Source organism: Ziziphus jujuba, chromosome 3, assembly GCF_031755915.1.
Source record: "Ziziphus jujuba cultivar Dongzao chromosome 3, ASM3175591v1".
In the NCBI taxonomy this organism is placed as follows: domain Eukaryota; kingdom Viridiplantae; phylum Streptophyta; class Magnoliopsida; order Rosales; family Rhamnaceae; genus Ziziphus; species Ziziphus jujuba.
The window spans coordinates 25,830,692-25,842,339 of NC_083381.1; the positions used below are offsets into that span (position 1 = coordinate 25,830,692).

General features: G+C 42.8%; 1 protein-coding gene across 1 annotated transcript; it reads right to left on the minus strand.

Annotated features, from left to right (window-relative positions):
* Positions 1-1,354: 1,354 nt before the first annotated feature.
* On the minus strand, positions 1,355-10,807 carry LOC107423079 (calcium-transporting ATPase 12, plasma membrane-type-like). The gene is made up of 3 exons (XM_016032597.3): positions 10,372-10,807; positions 1,642-2,723; positions 1,355-1,549 (listed from the first exon to the last, which is right to left on the minus strand). Exons 1-3 carry the CDS (start codon positions 10,805-10,807, stop codon positions 1,355-1,357), a joined length of 1,713 nt encoding a protein of 570 aa, XP_015888083.3.
* Positions 10,808-11,648: the final 841 nt, after the last annotated feature.

Here is an 11,648-nt window from a genome sequence, read left to right on the forward strand (position 1 = left end):
TTATAATTATTTCTCACTAAAATTTTTGGATTATTAATTTATTATCTTTTATTTGTAAATTATTAATTAAATATTTTCTAGATTTTTGGGGTATAAAATGTTGGGTTTTGTAAAAATGTTTTAAAAAGGAAACTTTTCCAATTGAGTGAATTGTGAGGGTTTTGAGGGAAAATATTATTTTTAACTGCCTATTATTTATTTACTTATTTCTTATTAATCAATTAACTAAGTTATTTACCCTTTTATTTTTATTATTGTATAGTAGATTGGATTACTCACTAAGATGATTATCATCTCATATTTTTAAATTCCATTATCTTAGGCCCAGGTTAGTCGACATTGATGATCCGGTGGCAAGCTCGACATCTTGGTTTGTTGCTGAAAGTCCAAGAGGCTTTTCCTTTCCTTTCTATCTTGTGTTATTATTATTATTATTTTTATCTTGTATTGTATTAAATTTCGTATTCAATTGTACTGATAACGCTCTGTATACTATTTGGACGTTTATTTATTTAATTATGCACTAGTTTCCTGTCATTTATTTGAAGTCCTGAAAATTTGTGGTAATAAATTGTAGCAAGGTGGGAGGAATAAGGTGGTGTATATAGAAGTGTGTTTTCAGTGTAGGAAAATTGTGGTAAGTCCAACCCTTAGGGGAGGTTCTGCCAGATTTTCCATTGGAAGGTTCGGTAGGGTTTTGTTGGGATCAGACCTTGTCTAGGGTTCCGGTGAGGAATTTTGGATGGGTCCTGACAATATCCCTTTGAACACGTTCTTGATACTCTCTAGACTTCTTACATTGAATTCATTGAAAACTTGGTATAGCAGGAAAGCATTGAAGATCAAGGTGTTTCTTTCCTTAATAAAATATGCCTTCATTTTCTTGATTTCTTCAGCGTCAGTTAAATTGGCCATCTTAGCTTCAAAACCCAAAATTGATTTGGCCTTGAACAGTAATGTCAAAACGACAACAATCTGATACACAACTTTAATGATTTTGAAAAAGGAAGCAATGAAGAAAAAAGAAAGCAATGAAGTGAAGAAAATTATTTTTCACTCTTTCTTGACTTAAAAAGATGTTCAACCAAGTCTTTATACAAAAGGTCAATCTTTGTAAAAGGAAAGAAACAAAGCAATGGCATAAAACAATAAAGGGAGCTATAAACATGCAGTCCCGTAAAAGGTGTTTCCAGAATATATATTGCCATATGTAACCTTAACAGCTAGCTAGAATGGTTGACTTCCTCTGTTTCCTTTTTGTTGCTGTCATGATTGATGGTTGATTGGATATGTGCTTCATTAAACTTGACGCAAGAGATTCCTCCACATGATATTGGACATAAGTGGCTTTTCCTTACCCACATGTCTCTTGATGGATTTTTTTTTCAATACCATGGCTGGGCTTCTCTGTTGTAAGAGCCATAGAAGCCTGTGTATTTATTATCAAGTTCAGCCATAATACTAGGGTCGAGTTCAATGGGATTTCACCTGCTAAACCGGTTGAAAGAAAGAAGATAGCAAGAGCAGCAAGATTGAGAGTGAGCTCAAACTGTACCAATTTCAGGATGTTGTCATAAATGTGTATACTCGATCTCAGAATCTCGGCCACTGATGCAAAATTACCATCCAAAATTACCATACCGAAGCTTTTCTTGCCAACTTCTTCGTCATGCCTCGAATTCCCATGGAGATTCCTATATGAGCTTCTAACGATGCCAATACATCATTTGTGCTATACCCAGAGACTGCAATGATGTTATATCTTTCCTTCAATGTTTTCACCATTAGTAGTTTATCTTCAGGAGATGAGCATGCCATGACTCGGATTTTGTCAACTTCATTCATTCTTCTAATTAGAGAGTAGCCTCGGAGCTCCTCACCTGTTATTACTGCTCCGTCCTCATCTGGATCCACTAGTATTCCACTTTCTCTGTCTCTGTCTTTCGCCGCGGAAACATCGTCTTCGGTGATCATCTTGACATCTACTCCTGCATCCTGGCAACCTTCCATGGCCTCTTTCATTTCTGGACGACATGGGTATTTCACACCAACCAATGCTAATAGTACCGGGCCATCTTGTTTTAGCGTTTTATGATTTCCTTTCGTGACATAATTGTGTGCAAAAGTGATGCAATGGAGGCCACTATCCTTCATACCTCGAATGATTCTTTGGAATTCCACTTTTTGTATATCAACAAGATCGTTGATGGTTCCACAAATGTCATAGTAGCAGGAACACATTTCTAGAATCATATCTGCTTCTCCTTTCCAACGAACATGCTGCACTGTGCTGTCTACCTCTTCTATCCTCTTCATCAGAACCCCACTTCGTTTCTTCTGAGAATCGAAAGCGGTGTTGTTAAGAATTGCTTTATCTGTTGGAGTACAATTTCTAGCACTACTTGTGTTCAGAGCAATTCCCTCTCCTAGAAAAATTTTAAAACAATTAGAAGCGTTTGAAAGGTAAGCTTCCACTTCCAAAGAGTACTTTCCCACCCAAAACTTTTTTACCTCCATTTGGTTCATGGTGAGAGTGCCCGTTTTGTTGGTACAAATGGTGGTGACAAATGCCATATTCTCACGATCGGAGAGCTCACTCACCATTTCCACGTTAACCATCATTCTCTTCTTTGAATAGAAACTGGTAACTGGCACGCTTAATCGCAAGCTTTCTGCAATTGTAAACGCAACAATTGTAAAAGCAGTTCCTACAAAGTCCAACACTGAAGAATCCCAAAAGTTATTACCAAGGTGACTGTAACACCCTGTCCCAAATCGCACCGGAATCCGTGCACGTTGATCGAGGTTGACCGTTGACCGTTGATCGAGTGGGTCAAAAGTTGACTTTTTGACTCGGTGGGAATTTCGAGTTAACCAGGGTACCGTGGCGAAGTGCACGATGCCCCGATTTCGTAGACTGGTAGCACGTTGAAAACGGAGCTACGGTTTGAAAGTTATGGGCAAAACAAGTTGCGGTCCAAACTGTCCAAGGGATGCCAGAGTTGACTTTTTGTTTATGGGGAATTGAGTTTTGACTCGTGCATGGTTTTGAAGTGCTTGTCGATACGAGTTCACAGACTAGTGGCACGCTCAAAACGGACATCCGGTTAAAAAGTTTGGACGTTTGAAGTTTACCGGATACCGTAATATTTTAATGTTTTTGGGTTGGTGAACAGTGAAATGCCACGTGTCAGCTTCTGATTGGTCCACGTGGCATGAACAGTGTCACACAGGGGTTTTTATTTGTTAAAATTCTTGGGAAAGAGAGAGAAAGAGAGAGAGAGAGGACCGCTGGCCACCGGAATTTTTCCACTGTTCCGGACGATCTACTGTGCACGCGCCAGCCAGAATGTTTCCCCTCCCCATTTCCGACAAAACCTCCAAGTTTCACGGCGAACGGCCGCCGGACGCGCCCGGATCGGACGTCCGAAGATCGGCGGCGAGTTTTACCCCTCCACCGCCGGCCACCGTAAATCGACCCACTTCCGGCCATTTTCCAGCCACACGCGCCGTACACCCTTGATCCTCTCCTCAAGTCCGGCCGACCCACCAAAAATCACTGCCATCGGACCACCGACACGCCGGGATCGGAGCGTTTTCCGGCGAGGGGCCGGAAATCTTCAAACAGTGATTTCTCCACCGTCCGGCCTCCGTTTTGTTGCTCTCCTCACGAACTACAAGTCTACAAAATTTCACGACCAACGGCCACCGCACGCGCCGCCGCCGGCGACGGTTGCCGTTGACCGCGGCGGCTCGCCGGAAAGTACTATTCCGGCGAGTACCCAGTTTTCCGGTCAGCTCCAGTCAACTGTGTTCGACCTCCTGAACCTGAATCCGGCATCCGTTTTCGCCAATTCGCGACGGTTTGGGAGAATTGCGGAGCCGAAACTCGAAAAGCTTTCCGGCGAGATTCCGACCCCATCGGGTCCAATCATCGGAAAGTAAGACCGAATCCGTGATCCTCATCACGCGAGCTTCGATTCGGTATATAACTCGTAACCCTTAGATATCGTTTGGTGTTCGCTCCCCGGGTACCCATTTGGGAATTACCCGAATAAAATATTAATATTTTTGGTTTGTGCACTGTGGTTGTTTAGGTGCACGCGCGAGTAGTGGAGTTGATCCTGAGGAGGATCTTAGTTGATTTGCGCGCTCAAGGTGAGTGACCCACCTTCAAATATTATTTTGAAAAATTAATTATGTTTAATTGGTATTTAAATTGGTATTTAAATTTATGCTCATGTGGTGTGGTTTATCTGTGGGTTTATTGTGGTTTAATTAATTTATTATGCCTGAGCAAGGTGTATTTTGGTAGTATTTGTACGTGGTTTTAAATTTGATTTTCCGGGCATAATTGGGTTAAATATTTTACGAAAATATTGGTTTGAATTTTATAAATTATGCCCGCTGTATTTTTATGGTTGCATCTCATACTTCGAGAAAATTGTGGTTTGTTGATTATCGTTGTTTCGTACCGGGTTGTTGAATAAAAATATGTGGGATGGTGTTTTGTGAAAATTTGGTATACTTCCCACGGTGGTTTTTGGAAAAACGGTACGGTTGGTTATTAATGTTTATTTTTAGACGCACTCATACAGTATTGGTGTTCTGGTGTATGGTGTATGGACACGTGGTAGCACGCGGTTATTATGTGGTTTAGCGTGCGGTTATTACTTCACCCGTGATTTGCCATTGGACCGTGGGCAGGCAAGGTTATTGTTGCACATAGCCGCCCCCCTCCTTGGCCGGGTTGATGGTTTTAGCAGCGGTACTGTCGGGACGCCGAAGTGACCGTTGCAGGTTTCTCTCTTTAACCCCCCCCCCCCCCGCCAGTCGGTGCTTGGGACGCTGGGTATCGGAGGGCATCACCGGTATATGGTGTGGTGCGTCGGTGTAAATTGTAAATAATGTTTTAAACCCCAAAGGTGTTCAAAATTATTTACTATAATTTATTATATTTTTATTATATATTTGGGGTATGTTTTCTATTTATTTATTGTTTATCAAATGGTTTAATCCCTTGGTTTTTGGGAGGTATGTACATTGGGTTTTGCGAAAAGGTTTTAAAAAGGGAACATTTCAAACGGAGCGATTGGTGAGAGTTTTGAGGGAAATTATTATTTTCCAACAGTTATTATTATTTATTAATTAATTGTTGGTATGTGTTCTATTCCTTAATTGCTATTACTATTATTTTTATTATCACAAAAGGTGTTCAGAAGTTCGGGTTACTCATGGAGATGATTAGCATCTCACACTCTTAAATTCTGTTCCCTTAGGTGCAAGTGGTGGTAGACGTTCTTCCGGAGCGAACCAAGTTTTCCGCTGCTGTTGTGTTTCGAGAAGTACTCTGTACTCTTTCATTTCAGTGTATTATTTCTTTCAGCCTTGTTGTATTTCTGTTGTTTAGCACTTCTTAAAGCTCTATATACTATTGGGATACTTCTGTTTATTTATGCACTGGACTGTTGTTGCTTTTGAGAAGTGCTGAAATTTGTGGAACAATTTGTAGTTGCGGGAGGAGCAAGGGGATGCGTATAGAAGTGTGTTTTCAGTGCAGGTAATTTGTGGTAAGTAAATCCCTTAGGGGAGTCTCTGTCGGATTTTCCATTGGAGGGTCCGGTAGGGTTTCCCTGGGATCAGGGCTGTCTAGGGTTCCGGGGAAGGAATTCTGGGCGGGTCCTGACAGTTGGTATCAGAGCATAAGTTCTTGTAATCCTAAGGGACTGTGCATTGCTGTACAGCCCATCCGTGAATTCCTTCCTTTCGTAATCGTGCTTAAGTGTCCCTGTTTCTAAACTCTTATTTGTTTCCTCAGAATCTACTACGATGAGTCGGCTGGACACACGTAGAACTCGGGAACGCTCAGTTGAGAGTTCCGGAAGTCGTTCTAGCCTTAGAAATTTGGTCTCTCAACTAACTAGAGCCTTAGGGGGTTCAAGCTCTAGTAATCGATCCGTGGATCAGGCTCGACGTTTAGGAACCGTGGAGTTCGATGGGAGCCAAGGCCTAGCTGCAGCCTTGAAGTGGCTATCCAGTATGGAGAAAATCTTGGAAGAGGGGATGCAGTGCCCCGATGAAGATATGGTGAGGATTTCTGGGTTCATGTTAGAAGGAGACGCCCGGAAGTGGTGGCAAATAGAGAAGACTCGCAGAAGGCATACGTGGGATCAGTTCAAGATTGCCTTCTCTACTGAGTTTTGTCCTCCTGCCTACCGTGAAGCAAGAAGGAGAGAGTTCGAGGAACTGCGACAGGGGAACATGACAGTGACCGAGTACGAGAGGAGATTCCGAGAACTATCAGAATTCTGCATGCACCTGATTCCCGACGATCACACGAAGAAGGTGAGGTTTATAGACGGATTGAAAGAGAGCATCGGCTACACCCTTTCTGGATCAGTACATCCCACCTATCAGTCTACCAGGGATGCAGCGCTCGAGCTAGAGAGACAGGAGGAGATACGTAGACCCTCAAGGCGCAGATCTTTCGAAGGTTCGTATAGCGGAGTACCTCGACAGGGGGCAGCTAAGAAAAGCCATAGTTCAGGCTCAGACAGTGATGGGTTAAGCCCACGAGGCAGGTTCTAGAGGAGAGATAGTTATCGTATGCCCCAGCCAGCTCGCCATTCGATCAGTGTGGATGCAAGCTCGTATCAGCAGTCACGCATTGGTTCTCCGCGGATTTGTCCACTTTGTAGGGGGAATCATTCTGGGCAGTGTCAGATGGATGTTTTATGCTTTTTGTGTGGGCAGCCAGGTCACATAAGGAGGGATTGCCCTTATGGTAGTGGCAGTGTGCTAGAAGCAGATCGACGGACACAGCATACAGGGGTATTTCCAGGACAGAGTTCCCAGGGGAGTCAGCCAGTAGGAGTTTCTTCGAGATCAGTCCAGCCGTCTGCAGGATCGAGTCGAGGTAGAGGAAGGAAACCCCAGCAGACAGGTCAAGGTCGGGTGTTTGCTATGACGCAGCAGGGAGCCAGGACTACGCCCGACGATTTCACAGGTACTTTCAATATTTTTGGTAATGACACATGTGTACTTTTAGACCTGGGAGCAACACATTCGTTCATCTCAAGAGAGTCTGTCGTTCGGGTCGGTATGACCCCTACTCCTTTCGAATGTCTGCTAGAAATAGCCACTCCTGTAGGAGAATCCTTGTGGCCTAGCCAGTTAATCAAGGAATGTTTCTTCTGCATCGAAGATCACATGATGGAAGCGGACCTGATCCAGCTGGATCTATCCGGACTTGATGTAATTTTGGGCATGGATTGGTTGGCAAGGAACCATTTAATCGAGGAAGCGACGTGGGAGCCCGAAGTGCAGGTGCGTGATCAGAACCCTTGTTTGCTCCAATGACGCGTGGAAATTTCGAGGATGAAATTTTTGAAAGGGGGGAAGGTTGTAACACCCCGTCCCAAATCGCACCGGAATCCGTGCACGTTGACTGAGGTTGACCGTTGACCGTTGATCGAGTGGGTCAAAAGTTGACTTTTTGACTCGGTGGGAATTTCGAGTTAACCAGGGTACCGTGGCGTAGTGCACGATGCCCCGAGTTTGTAGACTGGTAGCACGTTGAAAACGGAGCTACGGTTTGAAAGTTATGGGCAAAACAAGTTGCGGTCCAAACTGTCCAAGGGGTGCCAGAGTTGACTTTTTGTTTATGGGGAATTGAGCTTTGACTCGTGCATAGTTTTGAAGTGCTCGTCGATACGAGTTCACAGACTAGTGGCACGCTCAAAACGGACATCCGGTTAAAAAGTTTGGACGTTTGAAGTTTACCGGATACCGTAATATTTTAATGTTTTTGGGTTGGTGAACAGTGAAATGCCACGTGTCAGCTTCTGATTGGTCCATGTGGCATGAACAGTGTCACACAGGGGTTTTTATTTGTTAAAACTCTCGGGGAAGAGAGAGAAAAAGAGAGAGGAGAGAGAAAGAGAGAGAGAGAGGACCGCCGGCCACTGGAATTTTTCCACTGTTCTGGCCGATCGACTGTGCACGCGCCGGCCAGAAAGTTTCCCCTCCCCATTTCCGGCAAAACCTCCAAGTTTCACGGCGAACAGCCGCCGGACGCGCCCGGATCGGACGTCCGAATATCGGCGGCGAGTTTTACCCCTCCACCGCCGGCCACCGCAAATCGACCCACTTCCGGCCATTTTCCAGCCACACACGCCGTACACCCTTGATCCTCTCCTCAAGTCCGGCCGACCCACCAAAAATCACGGCCATCGGACCACCGACGCGCCGGGATCGGAGCGTTTTCCGGCGAGAGGCCGGAAATCTTCAAACGGTGATTTCTCCGCCATCCGGCCTCCGTTTTGCTCACCGTGGGTCCCATTGGGTTGCTCTCCTCACGATCTACAAGTCTACAAAATTTCACGACCAACGGCCACCGCACGCGCCGCCGCCGCGACGGTTGCCGGTGACCGCGGCGGCTCGCCGGAAAGTACTGTTCCGACGAGTACCCAGTTTTCCGGCCAGCTCCAGTCAATTGTGTTCGACCTCCTGAACCTGAATCCGGCATCCGTTTCTGCCAATTCGCCATGGTTTGGGAGAATTGCGGAGCCGAAACTCGAAAAGCTTTCCGGCGAGATTCCGACCCCATCGGGTCTGATCACCGGAAAGTAAGACCGAATCCGTGATCCTCATCACGCGAGCTTCGATTCAGTATATAACTCATAACCCTTAGATATCGTTTGGTGTTCGCTCCCCGGGTACCCATTTGGGAATTACCCGAATAAAATATTAATATTTTTGGTTTGTGCACTGTGGTTGTTTAGGTGCACGCGCGAGTAGTGGAGTTGATCCCGAGGAGGATCTTAGTTGATTTGCGCGCTCAAGGTGAGTGACCCACCTTCAAATATTATTTTGGAAAATTAATTATGTTTAATTGGTATTTAAATTGTATTTAAATTTATGCTCATGTGGTGTGGTTTATCTGTGGTTTTATTGTGGTTTAATTAATTTATTATGCATGAGCAAGGTGTATTTTGGTAGTATTTGTACGTGGTTTTAAATTTGATTTTCCGGGCATAATTGGGTTAAATATTTTACGAAAATATTGGTTTGAATTTTATAAATTATGCCCGCTGTATTTTTATGGTTGCATCTCGTACTTCGAGAAAATTGTGGTTTGTTGATTATCCATGTTTCGTACCGGGTTGTTGAATAAAAATATGTGGGATGGTGTTTTGTGAAAATTTGGTATACTTCCCACGGTGGTTTTTGGAAAACGGTACGGTTGGTTATTAATGTTTATTTTTAGACGCACTCATACAGTATTGGTGTTCTGGTGTATGGTGTATGGACACATGGTAGCACGCGGTTATTATGTGGTTTAGCGTGCGGTTATTACTTCACCCGTGAGTTGCCATTGGACCGTGGGCAGGCAAGGTTATTGTTGCGCATAGCCGCCCCCCTCCTTGGCCGGGTTGATGGTTTTAGCAGCGGTACTGTCGGGACGCCGAAGTGACCGTTGCAGGTTTCTCTTTTTAACCCCCCCCCCCCCCGCCAGTCGGTGCTCGGGACGCTGGGTATCGGAGGGCATCACCGGTATATGGTGTGGTGCGTCGGTGTAAATTGCAAATAATGTTTTAAACCCCAAAGGTGTTCAAAATTATTTACTATAATTTATTATATTTTTATTATATATTTGGGGTATGTTTTCTATTTATTTATTGTTTATCAAATGGTTTAATCCCTTGGTTTTTGGGAGGTATGTACATTGGGTTTTGCGAAAAGGTTTTAAAAAGGAAACATTTCAAACGGAGCGATTAGTGAGAGTTTTGAGGGAAATTATTATTTTCCAACAGTTATTATTATTTATTTATTAATTGTTGGTATGTGTTCTATTCCTTAATTGCTATTACTATTATTTTTATTATCACAAAAGGTGTTCAGTAGTTCGGGTTACTCACGGAGATGATTATCATCTCACATTCTTAAATTTCGTTCCCTTAGGAGCAAGTGGTGGTAGACGTTCTTCCGGAGCGAACCAAGTTTTCCGCTGCTGTTGTGTTTCGAGAAGTACTCTGTACTCTTTCATTTCAGTGTATTATTTCTTTCAGCCTTGTTGTATTTCTGTTGTTTAGCACTTCTTAAAGCTCTGTATACTATTGGGATACTTCTGTTTATTTATGCACTGGACTGTTGTTGCTTTTGAGAAGTGCTGAAATTTGTGGAACAATTTGTAGTTGCGGGAGGAACAAGGGGATGAGTATAGAAGTGTGTTTTCAGTGCAGGTAATTTGTGGTAAGTAAATCCCTTAGGGGAGGCTCTGTCGGATTTTCCATTGGAGGGTCTGGTAGGGTTTCCCTGGGATCAGGGCTGTCTAGGGTTCCGGGGAAGGAATTCTGGGCGGGTCCTGACAGTGACTATGATTGAATTCCTGATCTCCATTAACGTCTTTGGCGTTCCCAATGAAGTATCTGATGAGAAAGACTAGAAAACCAATTGAAGCAATTGGCAGACTCACTTTCAAACATATTGGAAGAGTGAGATTGTGTACTCGACCTTGCACTGTGGAATTCTCACTTGAATCGCAATTTTCTTGGCTCATCATTTTGCACCACTTTGCCTTCATGCCAACTGTAGTGACCATCATCTTGCATTCGTTATGTTCACTATTGACCACAATAGATCCATAAAACAGAAATGGATTTTCATCGGGATCCACTTGTACGGTCTCACCACACTGATCAACATCCTCTACCTGCAGGTTATTCCCTTCCACTAACAATCCATCTGCTGGAACTTCGTCTCCAGTCTTTAAGCAAACCACATCTCCCACAACTATTTCACACATCGAAATCTTTTTCCTTTGATTGCCTCTCAAAACTTCAATTTGGTTTTCACTGCTATTCCTGACCTTGGACTTGAGAGAGGGATTTAAGAAGCTACAGAAGATATAGGCAGCAAGCAAAATGATAAAAGCGGCAAGAATGTTCACCAAGTCGGCAAATGCTAGTGGAGATCACCTGTTCACCAAATCATTTAAAATGGCAAATCCTTGTAGAGATTGCCATATGGCAAGGAACAAACCCTCCGAACGTGGCTTTTTGTATGTGTTTAAAAAATAGAGTCTATGTGACATTATGGCAAAGCCTAGGGGTTGTAAATAAAATTCGCTCATTTTGAAGTTGCCACCAATGCTCCAACACCATCTGACTAACCTATATAACTGCCAACAATATCAATTTTTTGTATAGTTTTTGTCCTTTGATTTTCATTTTCATCATATTTGCAATTTATGGCTATTTTTGTCTCTATGTGCATACCTCAACAGTCAGAGATATAATTAAATCTAATCTTTTTTATTTTTTATCTTATAAAAAAAATTATCTTCTCCTTATAAATTATTATTTATAAATTTAAATTGTATGTTTTATTGTATATTTATTTATAATTTATTAATTTTATATTTATGCAAATTTTAATTGATTTATTTTGCAGTTTAAAAATTATTTATATTTTTATATTTTAATTTTATATTAATTTAAATATATATATATATATATATACATATTTATTTTTTAATATTTAAATTTAATTTCTGAAAAGTTTACGCCCCAACATCATAAGGCTTATGCCTCACCTCATAACAACGGCAAACGCTGTATTACGCTTTTGCCTTTCAAAAACATTGG